Here is a 24035-nt window from a genome sequence, read left to right on the forward strand (position 1 = left end):
CCTATTCCCTGTGGACCTCTGTCAGGTACAACAAGTGACTGAAAACAACCCCTGTACAAGAAATCTGCCACATTTTCTCCTCGGCATGGGAATGATGAACCCAGACTTGCTCCCCAATCCACAAAGGGGTAAATAAGGACATTAAGCGTGACTATCTTTATTAGCAGGGAGGATCTAGCAAATTATGAATAATCCATCTGAATAACTAGACTGGTAAAGTTAACAGCTTTGAAAGGCTTAAAAAATGAGTTCACATTTGACATGCTACGTAAATACAAGTGATCTGTATGGGTATCTTTTAACTCAAGTATATGCTTGAGGTGTTTCTTCTTTGCCTCTGATACTATTGGAAGGCTTTAAAAAAAAATCTGTCTAAAGAAAAAACCCCTTTAGGAGGTGATTATGGTTCAAGAACCTGAAATGATTTCAAGGCTGGCCATATGCAAGAAAGGTACTCTGTTCAATAGAGGGAGACCAAATAACCAGAACTTCTATGTATGTGGCCCATGGTGTATCTAAATGGATTAGAACATTGTCTTGAAACCCTGAGCTGGCCACTACAGGATAACAGATATGCTGAGTTCTGTCTCCTTATGTGAAAAGAGATAGCACCTTTATAGTATTTGAAGATAATTTCATTGTCTCTATTATTTTCCAGCAAAATTCATCAATTATTCTTATCAATACTGATATTGTGGGATAATAAAATAGTAAGAAAGCCCTACATTATATAAAAATGGGGTGTTTTTGTACTATGGAATGAGCTACTTTTACCTTAACCTTGAAATCTCAAAGATGAGTGATGATTCTTTTATTAAATACAAAGAAAAAAAATCTGGCATGAAAGTATCTTTAAACTCTCCTCTTTTTCTTACCAATTCAGTTTACTCTTTTTTTTTTTTTTTTAAGATCTATTTATTCACGAGAGACACAGACTGAAAGAGAGAGGCAGAGACATAGGCAGAGGGAGAAGCAGGCTCCTCACAGGGAGCCCGATGTGGAACTTGATCCCACATCCTGGGATCATGACCCTAGCCAAAGGCAGGCGCCCAACCGCTGAGCCACATAGGCGTCCCACCAATTCAGTTTAAATGGATTTTTCTTTCTGCTTCAACTCTATAAAACACTAAAGAATACACATTTAGTCTTTCAATAAATAGATAATTTACCTGAGCAAAATCAGCAGCAAGTCGAACTTTGCCACCTTCACCAAGAGGTCTTATGAGACTGGCATTGCGAATAAAAAGTTCAATTGCTCTTTGGGCAATAGCTTCAGTGTTGTCAAAAACAAAATCCAAGCATTCAAAGTGTTTAAAGTAGTCACTCATAACTCTGGCAATGAAACCTTGAAGCTCCTTCATGTACAGAGAACAAGGAACATCAGGCTTTCCTGAGCTGGATACTGACCTGCGAAAGGGAAAAAAAAACCAGCCAATGCACTAACAGCCACTATTTCATTTTTATCCCCACCCCCCACCTGCTATTTCAATTCTAAGCAATTTTTTCCCTCAATGGTAAAAAAAGTATTGCTTATTTTTGCTAATAAAGAGTATAAAACAATGTTTAAATAATAAAGACTTTTAAGATGCCAGGAAGATGACTGAAGGAATCTTAGAATCCATTTACCTAGATATTATTGAGAATGAAATGGACAACCATCTGTCTCGGGTGATTCACACAGTGCCTTATGCACTCTCTGACCTTTCAAGGTCCTTCTCTGCTTTACGAATCTCCATCCACTCATATGTTTTGCCTGGTTAGTGAATAAATCAATAATGAAGCCTGAAATAGCTTTCTACACTTTGTAAGGGCAGAAAACACTGCTTCCCCAAACAAATTCTTGGCAAAGACATTTCTGCTCCTGTGCTATTTAATCTGATCAGCCCAATAGTAGATTTCTGCCTGTGGAACTGGTTATGTAACAATACACATGGTATGCAATTTTTTCCTCCCAGATGATGAGGTTTGCAAAGGCTTTAATTTGGATCAACAGATGATGCCAGCTGATGCTCCATGAAATACTATTTATAATTTATAAGTGTTTGTAATTGCTCTTTAAGGAATATATTAAAAGAATGTGAAATATTTATAGGAAAGAAGTCATACCAAAATTAGAAATCACCTGATATTAATTAGCTAACCAATGAAATCATTGGCTACAAAGTGCTGAATCGTCTTAAAAAAATGAGTGTTTCCATATTCTGAGAATGACGTAGAAAAAGTAGCAATGATCTAAAGAAGAATAACAGATATGACTCAAATGCCTAGAGCAAGAGAATGAGGTGAACTTAATTATTTTCAAAGACACCAATGAATGGTTATTATCAGAGGATGCTAACCAAAGGTCTTCTATTTCCAGAAGTAGACAGAAATAGAGAAACTAGTCATAAGCTCCAGAAGGGAGAGATTTTAGTCAGGTGTAAAAAGAATGTCCTCACTAAAGCAAGGCCACTGAGAGGGAACATGGAGGACCAGTGCTGTCTTCAGCATCACACAGTGGAGCGCTGCTTCATACAGCCTCAGTAAATGATGGCAAATGTCACGTGGATTTGGTTTTGCCAGATTCAGATCATTGCATGGCGTATCTTTGTTCAGTTCAAAAGACTAGGTTGGAAAAACAAGGGGGTACCAATCTCTTTCATGTTTTATTATGCTTTATCAAAGGCACTGTTTGTTATCTGTACTATTCTGGAGGAATGTTTCAAGAATTTTCATCTAGTCAATTAAAATGATTTGCATGAGGATTAGATATATTAAAACAAATTCCAAACACATGTCAATATAAGTAAAACAATCCATCAGACAAAATCTTGAAATAGGTATTAGCAATTATCAGTGTGGATTAGAAACTGATTTAAATTTACTAGAATATGATATTTGCTTGGCCATTGTTAAAGCTCAGTTTTTCCAACTATGGTGAAGTTTTTGGTAAGAGATATATTTTTTAATTATTCTATTTATTTATTTGAGAAAGAGAGAGAGAGAGAGAGAGAGAGAGAGAGAGAGGTACGAACAGAGGAAGTGGGATAAGCAGATGCTCTGCTGAGCAGGGAGCCCCACATGGGTCACTAAGAGATTTTCAACTGATAGAATACAATAATACATTTTGCAGAAATTTAAGGATCTTTCTAATGAGACCCTGCATGCACAAGTTGAAGGTAGATGGACTAACCAGATGCACACCTGAGAAGTGGTAGATGACCATCTTCAGGTCACCAATTCTTTTGGCATGTATGTGCATTCTCCCCTTGGCAGAGATGCACATCCATCACTTTAGGTCCTAGGGTCTTCCTACTTTTACCACCTTCCCAACACCATTCAATATAAGATTTTTTTAAGATTTTATTTATTCATGAGAGAGAGAGAGATTGAGAGAGAATGAGAGAGACAGGCAGGTAGAGGGAGAGGCAGGCTCCGTGCAGGGAGCCTGATGCTGGACTCGATCCCAGGTCTCCAGGATCACACCCTGGGCCGAAGGCGGCACTAAACCACTGGGCCACCAGGGGTGCCCCCCAACCCCATTCAAAGCTATAATCGGACCTGAGTTATTTTACATTAATCAAGGAGTTTCAATCAATGTACTATGTCGATTAGATATTTACATTTTGAGCTGTACCTAATTTAGGAAGAAATACACATTTCAAATACAAGGAAACTGTGTTAAGCATTACTTTTTAAATAGCAGAGGGATTCTGTAACCATACTCCATATAAGGCTGGCTGACAAAGTAAATCTGCTTTATTCCTTTTACCTAAAATAAATATAGAGGGCTTTCCAAGGTAGGCGTTCACTATTATTTTTCCAAGTGTGACCCCTGGGGGCTTGCCCTACTATAAAAGTGATTCGCACTTCCTGAATAGTTTCATCTAACTTCACCATAGATTTCAATCAAGCCAAACATTTCATATATGAAATCCCATGACAGAATTACCAGTAATAGTTCTAGAAAGTAAGAAAATTACTGCCCTGGAGCAATAGCTTTAAATATACTATAAAGCAACAGAGTTTCACATTCCTATACAGGGACGTATGGAAGACAACCATGGGTGGAATCAAATGTCTGCCGTATACAGACAGAGCTGAAATGGAACCATCAAAAGCCATTCGGGGGGCGGGGGGGGGGGGGAGGAATTAAGGTTACTGATATACACTTTAAAATAATGCTTCAGGGCAGCCCCAGTGGCACAGCGGTTTAGCGCTGCCTGCAGCCTGGGGTAAGATCCTGGAGACCTGGGATCAAGTCCCACGTCGGGCTCCCTGCATGGAGCCTGCTTCTCCCTCTGCCTGTGTCTCTGCCTCTCTCTCTCTGAATAAATAAAATCTTAAAAAAAATAATGCTTCATACTTGTACCAACCTATGAGTGATCATCTGGCTCCCTAGTATTTAAGCAACCTAGTAAGGACATCCCTACTAGGGAGACCAACTTCTAATGTCTAATCCACTAGCTGCAGGCACTAGCTGTGGCTCACCAATAAATACAGTTGCTGAAGAAGCTGACCACTCTGATAGAAGGAGCCTTCATTTTTTGCTTCCTTTTCAGAGGCATCAAGGATTGGTCTAACTGGGACATTTTAGATTACTCTTGAGTACAATTCATTTCCTTCCAAATACTGCTAAATCAGCAGTTTTGCATTCCATCTCCAAATATTATAGCATTTTGGGTATAATCCACTTTACCCTCTGTGTTTCATTATTAAAAAGAGATCAATCTTTCATTTTTTTTTGAGATCAATCTTTTATTCTTCAAAAGATATTTTGTGAATAAGTGGTTTGAAAAATTAAAGGACAGTGTAAAATTCACACAGTTTTCTACAAACAGCTAGCTAGCTATTGGGACGCCTGGGTGGCTCATCAGTTAAGCATCTGCTTAGGCTCATGCTCCCTGCATGGAGCCTGCTTCTCCCTCTGCCTGTTTCTCTGCCTGTTTCTCTGCCTCTCTCTCTCTCTCTCTCTCTCTCTGTCTCCCATGAATAAATAAATAAAATAATAAAACAACAACAACAAACCAAACAGCTAGCTATTGTGAGAATTTAAATAGAAAAAGGAAAATTCAAAAATAGTAACTATGAACTAGGAATATAAGACACATATCTACATATTACTATTTGAATGTTTAGCTCTAGACTGTGTTAAAAAAAATCCTCCAAACATGTGCAAATAACTATTCCAAATTCTCTACAAATAATGTCCTAATACATGGAGTCCAAATCATCCTATTCTCCTTTAAAAGATTTCAGAGAACATTGAGTTAGGACCTATGATTTTCATTCTCAAGATACATATGATACAGATAAGCAGTACTCTTGTAAACAGCTGTGGAATACTACCAAAGTATTGACGGCTAGGTGTGACTTTGCCAGATTGGATTGCCACAGAACTGAGAAAGGAAAATGATTCTCGCAGGGGGTTGAGATGCAAAGCCACAGCAGGATTCAGACTAGCATAGTGGTAAAGGTGGGACATTTTACATAAGAAATAATATGCCTATGCCTGAGGCAAGTACAGGGCATTTGTGAGAAGTAAGGATATAGATAAGCTTGATAGGAGAGGATGGTACCAACTACCAGAAGTCCTGCAGTGGCAAACAGAGTCCTGTAGATGTTAATGATTCTATGTTTCAATGACAGGAGAGAAATGATGAGAGAAATGATGAAAACAAAAACTGGAAAATTTTAATCAGCTAAAGGTGCTCACAATGGATAAAGCAGTATGAGGCTGGAGGCCAAACCCACCATAAGAGGAACAAGCCCTAGGTGGAAACAGACTTAGGGAGGAAGAAGGATGGAGGTGGGTAAATGAAAAACAATGCAGTAAAGGTTAGTGAAAATTGTGGTTGAAAGTGCTTACCCAGAAAAATCCTCTTGATGCATAGTGATGATTATGGCCTCTATGGCATCTCCCACTGAAGTTAGTAAGGGTTGCACAGCACTTCCCATAAGAACATGAATTGTCTAAAAAGAAAAAGGAAGGATAGGAAAAGTTAAAGACCAACATAAAGAAATCCAAGATGGGGGAAATATTTTGACTAAAAGTTTTTATATCAAATTCCGATTACAGTTTCGAACTTTAATAACTCAACAGAAGTCTTTTCCTCTCCCGACTGCTATTGGGAATGATCTTGAAAGCTGAAAATATGTGGAACATGGCACTGAAAATTTCAACTCCCCCACTTCTCTCAAATTTTCAGGAAGTTTCATGGTCAAATGAGCTCCTGGAGAAAGGAGAGAAGACCAGTGCCACTTAACAAAGATCAAATGAACATATTTTATAAAGTTTCTGAAAAAAGTGAGGCAAGACCAAAAGTCATTTTTCAAGACTGGAACATATGCTTTTAAGCAGAGTGAGTACAATAAATATGCTGGGGATTCTTACAGAGCAGAAGAGTTAGTTATGTCATGGATTAAGTTCTTATTCAGTAGGAATACTATTGGTACTCGGCACCATCTTCCCTTCCCAATCTTTGTCACAAACACCCGGCACCTGAGGCTCTGGCCTGGGCATTTGCTACTGGCAACCCGACACCATCTTCCCTTCCCAATCTTTGTCACAAACACCCTGTACTTGAGGTTCTGGCCTGGACGTTTGCTACTAGCATCTAGGGTGCAGAGGACAGGGATGTTGCTACATACCCTACAATGCACAGGACAGTCTCCCACAACAAAGAACTATCCAGCCTAAAACATTAATAGTGCTAAGGTTGAGAACTGTTCTACAGTGAGGTATAACCATTGGCTAGGTTATATAAGACCCCTTGGCCTTATGGGCCAAGTTATGGGTTTTTACTGTAATAATATTGACTGGGCCTCAGTACACACTTAAAATCTAAAATTTAAGTATACTATTTATGTATCAATTATGATTACATATAATGAAGATGGATGGCTTTTTAGCTCATAGGAATGATAGAAATCAATCAAAAAATGTCAAATAAATAGGACCCTTATTTATTAAACTCCTAAATATCGTCTCTATCCCTTAATCTCTGATAAAAGCAAACATACTGTCTGTGGGGATTGAGAGAGGGAGGCACGGGGTGGGCAGCACAATGCCTGAGCAACAGCATAGTTTGTTACATTTGAGAATTATGGAGCAGAAAGATTTGAGGGTACACTTAGATTTTTTTTCCCTTAATGATTTAGTGATATCACTAACTGAATGTCTAAATGCAGAGGAAGTAGGTTGATTTGGGGATGGAGAGAGAGAATGATGAGTTCAGATTTGGACATGAGTTTGAAGGGCTTATGGGAAATCTATATGGGCTATCCAGGAGGTACTAAAATATTTACATTTGTAGTTTTCGACACATTTCGACTAGATTTGGTAGTCTTTCGCTTTTAAGAGAGAAGATGAAGCCAAAAGAGACAATGAGATCCCAGAAGATGATTTGTAGAGTAAGGCTAAATGCTATTTTGAAGTCATTCAGAAGAGGAGGAGACCCTGAAAGATTAAGAAGGGTGGGATTATTTATTGAGCATATATTTTATGCTGGGTATTATGGTATGTGCCTCACATATTATAACTCCACTTAAAATTCAATTATTCCCTCTTCTAAGAGTATTAATATATGGGGAATCTAAAGTAATTTGTAGATGGGGAAATTAAAGTGAAGTAAAGGACACCGTCCTTAAGTGAGCAAGTAGAAGAGCTAAGATTTCCTAGGTGTATGTGAGTCCGATGAGCTTTTGGTTACACTTTGCCCACTTGGAGCAGAGAAGTAGGAAGGGACTTTAGAATATGGTGGAAACAAATGGGCAAGATTTCAAAAAGAAGAGTGAGTTTTATTTTTCTTTTTTTTAAAGATTTATTTATTTATTCGTGAGAGACACAGAGAGAGAGGCAGAGACACAGGCAGAGGGAGAAGCAGGTTCCATGCAGGGAGCCCAATGTGGGACTCGATCCCGAGACTCTAGGATCACACCCTGGGCCAAAGGCAGGCGCTAAACTGCTGAGCCACCCAGGGATCTCCAAGAGTGAGTTTTCTACTCTGATATCTCTGAATTGAAGTAGTGTCTAACTACAGATCTTCCTACAAATAAGACAAACAAATGACCTACTGGAGGGCTCTAGAGATGAAAAAAAAAAAGTAGGTAGTTTTTAGAGGCTGTGGAAATCTAGAGTAAGCAACCAGAAGAAAGTGAGTTTTCCATCTTCTATGACTTTGTTCTAAGAGTGCCTATAGTCATGGTGGTGGTGAAGGCTGGGTGGCTAAAACACTGGGAGAAAAACAAAACAAATCCAGCAGTCTTTCAGCACAAAGGAGCAATGGAAAGGGGACTTGGTTCAACTAGGGCTGCTAGAGAGTGAGAGGGGAAACTCAGAAAGGAGAGAGCCAGAGAAGAATGCCTAATTCTATATTTAAACTCAGCACTAGTCTGCAGCTGACTCATCAGCCATGTCTGTATAAAGCAAACAAAAAGTAGCTGGCAACCAAGGCTTAAGGACTAAACTGAGGTCTGAGGCATGGCCAGCTGCAGGTATGACTGTGTACAATAAGAGTCTAAGCAAGCTGATTAATCACTAAAGAAACATCAACACTCAGGAGCAATGTAAAAAAAATACTGAGTCTATACAACGTAACTACTATATATACAAAAAGCTTAGAAATGTTATCAATTTTCAAGGAAAAGATCAACAGCTGCCAACCCTGAGATGATCCAGACTCTACAATTATTAGGCAAGAACTTCAGTGAGGTAAAGAAAGAAATGCTCACTATGAGGTAAAGAAAGAAATGCTCACAATAAGTAATAGGAAACCTCGGCAGAGTGAAAGTGTAAAAAAGAACCATATGGATATTTTCAACTAAAAAAAATTGCACTAGATGCATGCAGATGTAAATGTACTTGTATAAATACAAGGTTTATATATTTTATGTAACATGGTGAAATATTAACTCTAACACTTCTAAATAACCCATGAATCAAAGAAGAAGTTGCAAAGGAAATTAGAAAATATTGCAAACTGAATGAAGATAAAAGCATAACAGCATAACATATCAAAATTGAAGTCCTTAGAGAGAAATTTACAACTTGTTAAGTTTCTTTTGGGAGGAAAAAGGTATAAAAATCAATGGTATGAGGTATATTAAAAAAAAAAAAAAGGCAAAGAAAATCCAAAGTAAGTAGAAGGAAATAAAAAAGACAAAAGTAGAAATCAATGAAAAAGAAAGACAATAGAGGAAATCAGTGAAGTCAAAAGTTGGCTCTCTGAAAAGATCAGCAGAACTGATAAACTCCTAACTAAACCGATGAAGCAAAGAAAAGAACACAAACACCAAGAGAAACAATTAAAAAGAAGTTCTCACTATGGGTCCTAATGACATTGAAAGGACAGTTAGAGAATATTATGTACAACACTGTTCTGACAAATCAGGTAACTTAGGTGAATAGATAAACATCCGGAAAGTCACAAAGTATCAAAGCTCATTCAAAAAGAAACAGAAAACTTGAATACCCTTTAACCTACTAACCAAATCAAATCAAATCTGTAGTTACAGACTTCCTACAAAGAAAACCACAGGCCGCGATAGCTTCACTGGTGAATTCTACAGAGCATGTAAGAAGAAAACAATATAAGTTCTTTCAGAAAATAAGAGGAAATACTTCCAAACCTAATTAATTAGGGCAGTAATAACTTGATACCAAAATCAGACAAAGAATTACAAGAAAACTATATACAATATCCCTTATGATTATAGATGCAAACATCTTTAATAAAAATTAAGTAGACCAAATCCAGGAATACACAAAAAAACCCCACCATAACCAAGGTGGGTTTGACATCTGAAAATAAACTTCTGTATTTTACTAACCGAATAAAGGAGTAAAACCACTTGATTATTTCAATAGAGGAAAAGCTATTTGATGAAATACCATTTGCAATATTTAAAAAAAGTCAGTAAACTAGGAATAGAAAGGAACTTGTTTATTCTGATAAAGGCCATCTAACATTATACTCCAAAGAGTAGAATATGGCTGGAGTGCTTCCCCCCAAGACAGGGAAGCGCTCATCAACCTCCATTCTCAACAGTTCTAGTTAACACTTGTACGAGACGTCCTAGCCAGTAAAACAAGATGGGGAAAAACAGGCCTCTACTTGCATACGACATGATGGTTTACACAGAAAACATTCATTCTGACTGGGTGAGCCTCCCACTTGGGGGAAACACAAAACAGGAATGGTAGAGGATTAAGGACTAGCTGAGGGGACAGAGAAAGGAGACTAGGTTATATTTCAGGCTCTGTACAAAGCAGGGAAGGGTGCCATACATCTTCCAAAGATTTATCTAAAATGGCTAAGATTACAAAAATATAGAAGCCTCAGCAATCTGGATTATTCTCTCATATAGAACCCACACAATAAGGGAGAAATGAAAAACTGTCATATATAAACCTAGTAATACAATCACCATCTGTACAAAACAATCTCAGTAGTAAATGGATTGGAACTACTGGGCCAAGGTGTTTAAATGCTACTTACAGCTGAGGTGCGTATAATGAAATGACTCTAACTTAATATTAATTTATGCCATCCATGACATAGTAGATAATCAGGAGATGTTAAACTTCAGCCTAAAATAACATTTAATTCTGTATAAAATCTCAACAAGGTAGAGAAGACTGTTATGTATCCTTATTTTTAGTAAGTGAAACATATATTTAATATCTTCTCTATCAAGGGGCACCTGGTTAGCTCAGTTGGTTAACTGTCTGCCTTCAGCTCAGGTCATGATATCATATGTCGCTGGACTGAGCCCGGTGTCAGGCTCCATTCTCAGTGGAGAATCTGCTTGAGATTCTTTCCCTCTGCTACTCTCCCTGCTCTCTCTCTTTCAAGGAAATAAATCTTTTAAAAAAAACTCTATCAAATAATAAAAGTACACAGATTTTTGGTTCTTGGGCTACAATCATTTATGCACCCTAATATTCTACCCCCAATTCAAAGTAATGTACTAAGTATCCTACAATTTTAAAATTCAAGGTTCTTTTTTTCCCTTAAATCAGAGGGTTTTGTGTTTTACTTAATATGTCATCATGGCTTTTATATGATTTAACTTAAAAAGCAAGGTCAAAACTGTTTCATTGAGTCCTTGTTAACATAAGCAATTAAGTCTCTAATTGTCAGGGCCACTGCAGAGAGGCTTTAGGCCAACTGCTAGTCTTCTCTCATCCAGTTCTCAAAGGCAAAATTGGCGACGCCTCAACAAGCCGCACTCTCCAAGGACATGAGGCCCTGGCTCTAGTGAGCAAACCTCAGAGTGAGGGCAGTAGCCCAAGATCAGGGCAATTTTCGCTGCATTAGCCTCCACTCCCAGCCCAAAGGGGCTAACAACAGGAATAAACTTTGTTTTATGTTAAAAATACAGATTTGGAGAGTGCATTCTATACTGAATTATAGTCTCTAAAGAATTTCTCTTTTCTTCTTTTTTTTTTTTTTAAGTTTTATTATTTATCAGAGTGAGAGAGAGAGACAAAGAGAAAGAGCAAGCGCAGAGGGGGAGGAAGAGGGACATAATCTCAAACTGACACCATGCTGGGCCAGACAGGAGCTCAATTCCATGACTGAGATTATGACCTGAGGCAAAACCAAGAGTTGGTCACTTAATTGATGGAGCCATCCAGGCACCCCTGAAGAGTTTATCTTTTTAATTTGTCAGGAGACTTTTATTATCAGGCAAAGTGTAGGCACTCTGTCTTAACTCACAAACAGGACTTTCTCAAACTATGAACTATGATAATTAGGGGTCAAAAAATCAATTTAGTTGGTTACTATCAGAATGTTTTAAAAAGTAATAGATAAGAGAGGGTGCCTGGGTGATTCAGTGGGTTAAGTGGCCGACTTGATTTTGTCTTAGGTCATGATCTCAGGATAGTGAGATCGAGCCCCTTGTCAGCTCTGTGCTGGGCATGGAGCCTGTTTAAGATTCACTCTCTCCCTCTGCCTCTGCCCTGCACCCCCCCCCATCCCCACCCCCACATGCTCTCTCTCAAATAAATAAATCTTTAAAAAAAGGTAATAGATGAGTATGGAAAATATAAGTGAGCATCACATAAAATAAGGAAAAAGATTATTTTGTAAAATCTTTATTTCAATTACAGAAATACATATAGATATTATATATATACACAATTTTATGTGTGTGTATGTATTTATCAATGCTTATGTATTGTGTATGGGATCACAAAGTAAAAATCTATTTTTTTCTTTTATTTATTTATTCATGAGAGAGAGGCAGAGACATAGGCAGAGGGAGAAGCAGGCTCCCTGCAGATGGTCCAATGTAGGGCTCAATCCCAGGACCCCAGGATCACAACCTGAGCCAAAGGCAGCTGCTCAACCACTGAGCCACCCAGGTGCCCCGTAAAATCTATTTCTTATCTTGGGTAGTGATCAAAATATGTTTGACAGCTACTCCTAGAAAAGAAGGGAAAAATGTGAAACTACAGAAAAGGAGACTATGTGAATTCTCTGCCTGGAAGCAAGAATGTTAAGACCTTTTAGTGTGTCATACTGGCTTGATTTTTGGTATTCTTATGATCATCAATAACTTGGATAACTCTTAACAAAAACAATTATTTTATGATGGCAGCTTTAATAATATTTTAGCATAAAATGAGATCAGCATGTTGGAGGAAAAAGAAATACAGAGAAAACATCCAAGTGTGCTTTCACTGTGTTGGGAGAAAACAGACTTGTCTTCTCCTACCCTCATATATGAATTTTAGTGTCCGTAAGTTTTGGGGCCTGTTAAATCCCCATCCATGTCATCAGACAGCATCTGACCTCAGAAGTTCCTTTCTCCTTTAGGATTTGTGACATCATCCTCTCCCAATCTTCTAGCTCACACTGTTGTTTCTTTGTAGCTTCTTTACTCTCTAAATAAAAGTATTTCTCCTTGGAGTGCACTGATAGTGTCTGTCTCTGTCTCCCTCTCTTTTAACTCTACCCAAGTGATCTAAATCCATCTAACTGTTGACTTCTATGACCTTTGTACAGTTATACTGTACCATTTCACAGATGCAGAAACTAAGGCAAGAGAAAACGAACTCGTCTGAGGTCCTACAGCTAGTTAAGGTTGAGACGGCATTCATATATAAGGAGTTTGCTCCAGAGTCTGTTATACATTGGGGAGAATCCCTGGGTGGCTCAGTGGTTTAGCACCCGCCTTTGGCCCAGGGCATGGTCCTGGAGTCCCAGGATCGAGTCTTGCATTGGGCTCCCTGCGTGGAGCCTGTTTCTCCCTCTGTCTGTGTCTCTGCCTCTCTCTCCCTCTCTCTCTGTATCTCATGAATGAATGAATGAATGAATGAATGAATAAATAAATAAATCTTAAAAAAAAAGTAAATACCAAATAAATATTTAGTAAGCCAATGAATGATGATGGCAAGGTGCAGCAAACATAACTCTTTGAGGTCTGGGTTTATAACATCAGGACTTTGAACAAGTTATTATTTCTAAATTGTGTAAAATAGGGATAATAATTCACAACTTGAACAGTTGTTATAATATTTCAATATATGGCATGTGACTGGCAAGTAGCAGGTGCTAAATAAAGGATTTCTATTACCATCACTAAAATGAATGATATCCTTGTTTTTTAAAAGAGTTACCCACTGTCAACTACATATGGCTCTGAATCTCATACCAGCATTCTTTTTCATTAAACTTCCCAAGTATATTTATGTTAGTACGTAAAAAAATGGGAATTTACCCTGATTTCAAATCGTACAGATACACATTAGAGTTTCTCAATCTTGGTATTACTGAAGGTTTGGGCCCAATAATTCCTTTTTGTTGGCGGCTGTCTCATGCACTGCAAGATGTTTAGCAGCATCCCTGGCACTAGATGCCAAGAGCACCCCACTCCCAGTCGTGACAATCAAAAACATCTCCAGCTTTGTTAAATGTTCCCTAGGGAACAAAATCACCCTCATGGAGAATCACCACTTTACAGAGGATAATACGAGGCTGTACTACCTAAGATACAGTGATACTTGAAGACTCTTGCTTCCCTTATGATAAAATTCTCATAAGTAGAACACAATCTGTAGATACCAACAAGGTCTATTTTTAAGTTCTAGAAAATATAAACACACATGTATCCTTTCTCTTTAGGATAATTATCAGCAGCTACTTTTGGTATATGCAGAGGATTCTGAATTATTTTTAAAATGTGACATCTCCCACTCATCCAAACAATTCTAAAATCCACTTTGATCTCTATAGTCAAAGATTAAATTCTTTTACCTTAAGGGCTGAGATTATGGTTTGCTCAGCTGCTGGTGGGAATGAACTCTGATTGGAAACCACCTAGAACAAGGTTTTGATTCAGTTAGTTTTACTTAAGTCATTTATTTTTATAAATACTCATTTTGGTCGTAACATGATAAAGCTGTTTCTACATACACATAATCTAAAATAATGATGCTATTTTATATCTTATAAGTGCTTTGAAAACTCATTAGTAATTATTAGTTAAGATAGGATGAAAACTACTTTCCTGTATAAAGCAATTATACTATATACTTCAAATAATCAAAACATTAAAAATTCTAAGAGTTGGCTTTTCTTTATTCACTTTAGATAGGTTTTAATTACAAAGTTTTAACCTGAAAAGGTCAGTCTGAAGCCATATTTAGGTATTTCTTTTAAAAAAATCACTATACTCAAGGCCGACTATAATTTGACAAGTCTTTAAAAAGAAATGTCAAATATTTACAAATCAATACAAATATTATGAAGATTCCAAAAGTATCAATAAAAGCATTTAAATCAGCCTAAATAAAGAGAATCTTTCACTGATTGTGATACTTTAGAGTAATAATGAAAGGGAATGGAAAAATACATCATTTATTCTTCTTACTTATGTCTGTTATTTCTTTTCTGAGGTTTGCTTGTTAATAATGCTTTGAAATATATTCTATTTAATATGTGACATACACATTTTTGAAAACCCTTGATAAAAAGACTTGTTAAAAATTTAAGTGAATAGTCAATTATAAGTATTCTAAAATACAACTGAGCATATTAAAACCCAAATTAAAGGTCATGTTTTCAAGAGCATCCCCTAACCTTTAGCTTCCTTCAGGCCTTCTAAATATTTATCTCTCTGCTTACTAAATATTTTTGAAATGATTTATAGAGAGGAAACACGAGCTACTCAGAAGTCAAAGATTGGGTTCAAAGTGTTGCTATCCCCACAAATGCAGTTCATCTTAGAAATAATAGATGAAAGCAAACAATTGAAAGTGCATCATTCAAAAAAAATTACACCAGTAAAACAAAAGCAAAAAAGAATACATTTTTTTCTACATTCAAGGAGTCATCAGTGATTATATCATAAAAATTCACAGTTTAATGCAGCTCCTTCCCTCCTCTTCTGCAAAGATAGAACCTTCACAATGTGTAGAAGGGATTAAGATTTCTTACCCTGCCATTAGCTTTGCTCTAACTTACTACCAACCACATGATAGCAAATTATGTTTTTTAACAGGCATGAAACACATATGATTTTACCCTTACGCCATTTGCTCAATAAACTTGATTATACCAATCAAGGCTGATGATCTATAGTTCATAGGTTTTAAACCAAATGAAAATACAAAAGTGACACAAATGATAAAGGCTAGGAACAAAAACTGTTTAAAAAGAGTTCATTCTGCAGCTGATTTTATATTCATCATGTTCTCATTGCATTCCTTTGCAAAAAAAATTAAATAATTCCTCATTGTCTAAATTTGAGGCAAAAAGAAAGAAGCTGAAATTAAGTCAAAAGGACGTGATTAAAACAAAATAAAGATTACCTTCGTTATAGACTGATGCAACTTATACAGTGAATTCACTACTGCCACATTTCTTCTCTGCCCTTCTGTAAGAGGTCCAATCACCTGACTTGCATCTCCTTGTGTGGATAGCTGTAAGAATGTAACACAAAAAGAAATGACCAAAATGACACTTCGTATTTAACTGGGAAGCTCATGTCTCCTGACCAAAAAAAAAAAAAAAAAAAAAGGTTGAGAAGTATCCAGGTCAAGGGTTGGACTTTAGGCATAGCTGGAACCTCTGTAGACAGAACACCATGAATGTGGAAGCCCAATTAGCCCAACTGTATGCACAAGAAGAATTTCTTCCACCAATACTTCAGAGTGGATGGACCCCTGCAGCACATGTGATCCAAAAGCCCCATGTGTGCTGGTGTTTTCATACATCAGCAGAGTACTTTCAGGGAATACCTTCTGGCAATTGTGAATAGTCTTTCTACTTAAAAACTCAGAAATAAGCCATCAAAACAAAACGAAAGGAAAGGAAAGGGAAAAAAAGAAAAGAAAATGAAAAATAAACAAAGGGAAGGAAGGAGGATGGAATAAAAAAAACCCTAATATATATCTGACAGCCATCGTAATCCTCCATGAAATGGGTGGTAAAAAGAGGGTTTTACTTTCATTTCTATAGATTAAAATTTTGTTTTAAAAAGGAAGTTAGCTAAGATTATACTGTACATGGATGATCAGTATAAGTGGTTTTAAAAACTTTTTATTCCCTCACCTTTAATTTAGTTCTGAATGCATGAGTTTTAGGACAGAGGACATGTAATGCTTTAAGAATTAATCTAGAATTCTTATAGTTTGATATAAGAAAAGAACCCACATATAAACTATTCTCAATATATTGATCATATTTTAATCAAATCATCTGTAACAATTGTTTTTTAAAGATTTATTTATTTAGAGAGAGAGTATGCACAAGTTGGGGGAGGGGCGAAGGAAGGGGGAGGGGGGCGAGAGAGAGAGAGAGAGAGAGAGAGAGAGAGAGAGAGAAGAGAGAAAGAACATCCAAGCAGACTCTACACTAAGCGTGGAGCCCGACATGGGGCTCGATTCTGGGACCCTGAGATCATGATCTGAACCAAAATCAAGAGTTGGATGCTGAACCAACTAAGCCACACAGGCACCCCTGGAAAAAAAAATTTTTAAGTGAATTAAATTTGATTAGGACAACTAAATTTGATCTAAGTCAACTCTATGAACATGGACATAGATCTCAACGTGTGAAAAACTGATCTTTTAGAAAAGCTGAAAACTAAGATCATTTTTGCCTTTGTTATAGCAAGCCAATGAAGTCTGGGAGAAAGAAATACTATCTTGCTTTCTATTTTCCTTTGATAAACACACATACATACATTTATAAAAATTAAATTCAATGTCTACTTTATCAATTCATACTGTAGTAATAAAATGCAGTTTAAAAATATTAAAAACTGCAATCAAAGGGAATATTCCTTTGTTAACATTACAACCTATGTAGATGGCTACAAAGTCAACATAAGACTTTTTGACATTAGCTTAAGGAACTCTACTTTATTCTGGCTTTCCTTATGGACATGGTCACCAACTTGCAATTAAGTTGAGCTCGAAAACTGGAGAATAAAATGGCAGTTGTCAGTGGCACCAGTGTTTACGGTAGATTCAGGGTGCTGAATGCTGTAAAGGGCATTTAAAAGTTATGAATTCTAGCTATACAATTTTTAAAAATCCAATCTCTCTTACTTTTCTTGAGATTCTCTCCAAATAATCTTGAAGTAGTATCAAAGAAATGGGAAAGGGAAAAAAATTTTCTTATGTTTTCTTACGTCTATTTATTTTCTGCATTCTATATTTAATGAAAAGACAGGCTCACTGCTAGAAAAGAATAAAGATCTGTTTATTACTGATAATTGACCTTATTTGGGGGGATTTAAAAAGTACAGAAAGGCCCTTGTCAGACTCATGATGATGCTGTAATAAAAAAGCAGATAGTAGCAAATGTTGGCCAGAATGTGGAAAAATCATAACCCTCATCACTGCTGGTGAGAATGTAAAATGGAGTGTCACTTTGGAAAACCAGTCTGGTGATTTCTCAAATATAAACAGAGTGACCACATATATAGCCCAGAATTAGACTCTTTGTTACATACACAAGAGAAATAAAAACACATGTTCCCACAAAAACATGTATATAAATGCTCACAGCAACATTATTCCATAGTGTAATAGCCCCAAAATGAAAACAACACAGATGTCAACTGATAAATGGATAAATAAGATGTAGTCTTTTCATACAACACCCAGCAAAAAAGAGAATGAAGTTCTGATACATGCTATAATGTGGATGAACCTTAAAGACATTTTAACTAAAAAAAGCCAGTCACAAAAGCCACATATGGAATGATTACATTTATGTGAAATATCCAGAATAAGCAAACCCAGAGACAAAAAGCAGATTAGTAATTAGGGGAGGCAGGAAGAGAGGTTAAATGGGAAGTGACTGCTAATGGGTAGGAGCTTTCTTGTTGGGGTGAAGAAATGTTCTAAATTTGATTGTGAATATACTAAAACCCACTGAATTGTCCATTTATATGGGTGAATTACCTTTTAATAAAGCTGTTTTTTAAAAAGTATAGAAATAAAAATCTCCACACTTCAAGGGTTACCTGCTGGATGCCTCAAGCCTTGTAAAAACTAGCCTTTATGATATGATGGCTAAGTTGGAAACCTACAAGGTTCTGCGAAGAAAACATTACACTTAGAAGAGTAAAACACTGACGATATAAAAACTATGGATGAAATACCGCTGTGCCAAAAACAACAAAATTCAAATATCAATGTGAAACTATAACACTAGGAGACTAGAAATGTAAGATAATCTATTGCTTCTCCTACTTTTACAGCACAGAATATAGTCAGCCAACACCTGAGCTTGGTGGATTGCCCTGTTTCTCTCCAACACCATTCCTGCCATAATTGTTCTGGGGAAATAATTTCAAATTTACAAAATACTAAAAAAATAAGAATACTGCAAGGAGCACTCATAGATACTTTACCCAGATTTGCTTATTTTTAAAAATATTTATTTATTTACTTTGGCAGGGGAGGTACAGAGGGAAGGGGAAAGAATCTCAAGCAGATTCCTCGCTGAGTGTGGAGTCCCACTTGGGGCTCCATCTTACGACCCTGAAATCATGACCTGAGATGAAATCAGACACTTAACTGAGTCACCAAGGCACCACCCCATCAGATGTTTTTAACAACAACTTTGAAAAGTTCTGATAAATGCTTAGTTACACAATTATACCTATACTTATTTTTTTTAAGTGGTGAGCATGGCTATATAATTACCAATTTATAAAAAAGATTTTATTTATTTATTCATGAGAGACAGAGAGAGAGAGAGGCAGAGACACGGGCAGAGTGAGAAGCAGGCGCCACACAGGGAGCCCAACGCGGGATTCGATCCCGGGTCTCCAGAATCACGCTCTGGGCTGAAGGCAGTGAGCCACTGGAGCTGCCCACTAAGTTAATTTTTAATGAGGAATTTATAGTGAGATAAGATCTTTTGACCTAATACATGCTTTCTATCTAATTTTGGGGTTCACAGCAAAAAAAAGTACACACAGAAAGGCAAGGTATTATTACTGTTATTATTTTAATGAAAAGTATAAAGGGTAAATATTTGGTTCTCAGATTGTCTCTCCACCTCCCACTCATACGGAAGACATCAGTAATCAAGTAGTCCTGTTACAGTCTGGCAAACACAGTGCTCCAGGCAGCAACTACCAATTTCTTAAACCTGACACAGGGGATGAAATCAATTTGTAATCCCTGATCTATGTCATATCAGATTTTCTGTACAGATGGTCCAATAATTCTAAGTGTATTCATTTAAATGTTTTCTAGGTCAAGAGATGCTAATAAGCAACATATTCCAAGAGCCTTAAAACTGCTATATCCTTATTTTTCCCTCTATTAGAAATGTATCCTAAGAATACAATAAATTAAAACTATATGCACAGAGATAATGCTATTTATAAAACAGAGAAATTGGAAAATCCCACATGTCTAAGAATAAGAGAATAGTTAGGTATATTTGGCAACTCGTATTATGGAAGAAAAAACAATGGGAGATGCGTATGTTACAGTGCCGACTTAAAAAAAGAAAAAAACAACCATGCAAACAGCACATTTGTCTGTGCAGAAGTTCACTTTCACAAAAAGACTAGAAAGAAAGCAAAAATGTTAAGAAATATTATGAAGAATTACAGTGAGTAAAGTTTGAAATATTAGTAAAGAGCATTGTTGAATTACATTAAGTATCTAAAAAGGTTCACTTGTAGAATATACTTAGAAACCGTTGCACAAGATAATTTTATTCAATAATTAAAATAAAAGGTATGCAATCTCCATCTCTGAAAGACTTAAGATAATTTGAGAAAATAAGCTGCTTTGGTCACTGTTTAATTGTCCAAAAGAAGGTTTTGGGGAAAGACAGTTTCTTTCTTTCTCTATTTCTTTCTTTCATTTATTTATTTGAGAGGGGAAGGGGGAGGGGAGAGAGAATCTCAAGCAGACTCCCCACTGAGCACAGGGCCTGTGGGGCTTGATCTCATGACCCTGAGATCATGACCTGAGCCAAAATCAAGAGTTGGACACTTAACCAACTGAGCTACCCAGGTGTCCCAAGATAGTTTCTTTTGATCTAAAAATTTGTGACACAAATGAAAATAACTGATTTTTATTTATATTTATTTATCAAATGCCTTCATCATAGATTACCTGGTTCAGATTAAGGAATACAAGAATTACAATTAAAAATATTACTTAGGTTTTCTTTTTTAAAATTCCCCTGGCTATTCGGGGTCTTTTCTGATTCCACACAAATCTTAAAATAATTTGTTCTAACTCTCTGAAGAAAGTCCATGGTATTTTGATAGGGATTGCATTAAACGTGTAAATTGCCCTGGGTAACATTGACATTTTTACAATATTAATTCTGCCAATCCATGAGCATGGAATATTTTTCCATCTCTTTGTGTCTTCCTCAATTTCTTTCAGAAGTGTTCTATAGTTTTTAGGGTATAGATCTTTTACCTCTTTGGTTAGGTTTATTCCTAGGTATCTTATGCTTTTGGGTGTAATTGTAAATGGGATTGACTCCTTAATTTCTCTTTCTTCAGTCTCATTGTTAGTGTATAGAAATGCCATTGATTTCTGGGCATTGATTTTGTATCCTGCCACGCTACCAAATTGCTGTATGAGTTCTAGCAATCTTGGGGTGGAGGCTTTTGGGTTTTCTATGTAGAGTATCATGTCATCGGTGAAGAGGGAGAGTTTGACTTCTTCTTTGCCAATTTGAATGCCTTTAATGTCTTTTTGTTGTCTGATTGCTGAGGCGAGGACTTCCAGAACTATGTTGAACAGCAGTGGTGAGAGTGGACATCCCTGTCTTGTTCCTGATCTTAGGGGAAAGGCTCCCAGTGCTTCCCCATTGAGAATGATATTAGCTGTGGGCTTTTCGTAAATGGCTTTTAAGATGTCGAGGAAAGTTCCCTCTATCCCAACACTCTGAAGGGTTTTGATCAGGAATGGATGCTGTATTTTGTCAAATGCTTTCTCTGCATCTAATGAGAGGATCATATGGTTCTTGGTTTTTCTCTTGCTGATATGATGAGAAAACCATAGCTGGGGGCATCACAATGCCAGATTTCAGGTTGTACTACAAAGCTGTGGTCATCAAGACAGTGTGGTACTGGCACAAAAACAGACACATAGATCAATGGAACAGAATAGAGAACCCAGATGTGGACCCTGAACTTTATGGTCAGCTAATATTCGATAAAGGAGGAAAGACTATCCACTGGAAGAAAGACAGTCTCTTCAATAAATGGTGCTGGGAAAATTGGACATCCACATGCAGAAGAATGAAACTGGACCACTCTCTTTCACCATACACAAAGATAAACTCAAAATGGATGAGAGATCTAAATGTGAGACAAGAGTCCATCAAAATCATAGAAGAGAACACAGGCAACACCCTCTTTGAACTCGGCCACAGTAACTTCTTGCAAGATACATCCACAAAGGCAAAAGAAACAAAAGCAAAAATGAACTATTGGGACTTCATCAAGATAAGAAGCTTTTGCACAGCAAAGGATACAGTCAACAAAACTAAAAGACAACCTACAGAATGGGAGAAGATATTTGCAAATGACATATCAGATAAAGGGCTAGTTTCCAAAATCTATAAAGAACTTATTAAACTCAACAACAAAGAAACAAACAATCCAATCATGAAATGGGCAAAAGACATGAAGAGGAATCTCACAGAGGAAGACATGGACATGGCCAACATGCACATGAGAAAATGCTCTGCATCACTTGCCATCAGGGAAATACAAATCAAAACCACAATGAGATACCACCTCACACCAGTGAGAATGGGGAAAATTAACAAGGCAGGAAACCACAAATGTTGGAGAGGATGCGGAGAAAAGGGAACCTTCTTACACTGTTGGTGGGAATGTGAACTGGTGCAGCCACTCTGGAAAACTGTGTGGAGGTTCCTCAAAGAGTTAAAAATAGACCTGCCCTACGACCCAGCAATTGCACTGTTGGGGATTTACCCCAAAGATTCAGATGCAATGAAACGTCGGGACACCTGCACCCCGATGTTTCTATCAGCAATGGCCACAATAGCCAAACTGTGGAAGGAGCCTCGGTGTCCATCGAAAGATGAATGGATAAAGAAGATGTGGTTTATGTATACAATGGAATATTACTCAGCAATTAGAAATGACAAATACCCACCATTTGCTTCAACGTGGATGGAACTGGAGGTATTATGCTGAGTGAAATAAGTCAATCGGAGAAGGACAAACAGTGTATGTTCTCATTCATTTGGGGAATATGAATAATAGTGAAAGGAAATATAAAGGAAGGGAAAAGAAATGTTGGGAAATATGAGGAAGGGAGACAGAACATAAAGACTCCTAACTCTGGGAAACGAACTAGGGGTGGTGGAAGGGGAGGAGGGCGGGTGTTGGAGGGGAATGGGTAATGGGCACTGAGGTGGACACTTGAAGGGATGAGCACTGGGTGTTTTTCTGTATGTTGGTAAATTGAACACCAATAAAAATTAATTTAAAAAAAATATTACTTAGGGGAAGCGTGGGTGGCTCAGTGGTTGAGTGTCTGCATTTGGCTCAGGGCATGATCCTGGAGTTCTGGGATCGAGGCCCACATCAAGTTCCCTTCAGGGAGCCTGCTTTTCCCTCTGCCAATGTTTCTGCCTCTTTCTGAATCTTTCATGAATGAGTAAATAAAATCTTAAAAAAAATAAAAATAAAAATAAAAATATCAATTCATTATAACATGTCATTTACCCTATAAAAACATAAAATTAAATACATACACATACTCACAATTAAATTATCAAACATCCCTAGTTTGTAATACATTAAAAACTATATTGTATTTGGAAGCCAGACACAGGGGATATTTCTACAAATGTACAGCAAAGGAAAATTTGTAGGTTTATGTAGCATTTCTTCATTTCCCTGGCATGTCAACTTAACTATTAAGTTCTCTCACAAACGAGACTAATTTTCTTAGATGCTAAAACTATCAAAAAATACTTTCAAGTAAATCTTTCTACACTGCAGGTCACATGTTTCTGGTTTCATAAATAAGGCCCACAGAACATGTACCCCAGGGTGGCATATTCTACTTAAATGAACCACTGTATCTGATCACTAGTGTTCCAGTGAGCCATGTTTTATGCTATTACCTATTCTTGTTTTAAAAGTGAATATATCGGGATCCCTGGGTGGCGCAGTGGTTTAGTGCCTGCCTTTGGCCCAGGGTGCGATCCTGGAGACCCGGGATCGAATCCCACGTCGGGCTCCCGGTGCATGGAGCCTGCTTCTCCCTCTGCCTGTGTCTCTGCCTCTCTCTCTCTCTCTGTGTGACTATCATTAAAAAAAAAAAAAAAAAGTGAATATATCAGAGATGCCTGGGTGGCTCAGCTGGTTAAGTGTCTTTGGCTCAGGTCATGATCCCAGGGTTTTGTGATTGAGCTCAGCATGGAGTCTGTTTCTCTCTCTCTCTTCCCTGCTCATGCTCTCTCTCACCTTCTCTATTGCTATGCCTGTCTCTCTTTCTCTCAAATAAATAAATAAAACCTTTAAAAAAAATAATAAAGGTGACTCCATCAGAGTTTAGTGGG

The 24035-nt window shown here is 37.2% G+C and overlaps 1 protein-coding gene across 2 annotated transcripts in view; it reads right to left on the reverse strand.

Moving 5' to 3' along the window:
* Nucleotides 1–24035, reverse strand: part of COG5 (component of oligomeric golgi complex 5) — a 286168-nt gene that overhangs the window by 21572 nt on the left and 240561 nt on the right. For both annotated transcript variants that reach the window (XM_025984069.2, XM_072759956.1), the window contains 4 exons: nucleotides 15803–15913; nucleotides 14247–14309; nucleotides 5849–5952; nucleotides 1170–1407 (listed from right to left, as the gene is read on the reverse strand). In XM_025984069.2, coding sequence (XP_025839854.2) covers nucleotides 1170–1407; nucleotides 5849–5952; nucleotides 14247–14309; nucleotides 15803–15913 — 516 coding nt within the window. The remainder of the gene's footprint in view (nucleotides 1–1169; nucleotides 1408–5848; nucleotides 5953–14246; nucleotides 14310–15802; nucleotides 15914–24035) is intronic.

The sequence above is a fragment of the Vulpes vulpes genome, chromosome 5, assembly GCF_048418805.1.
Source record: "Vulpes vulpes isolate BD-2025 chromosome 5, VulVul3, whole genome shotgun sequence".
NCBI classification, from domain to species: domain Eukaryota; kingdom Metazoa; phylum Chordata; class Mammalia; order Carnivora; family Canidae; genus Vulpes; species Vulpes vulpes.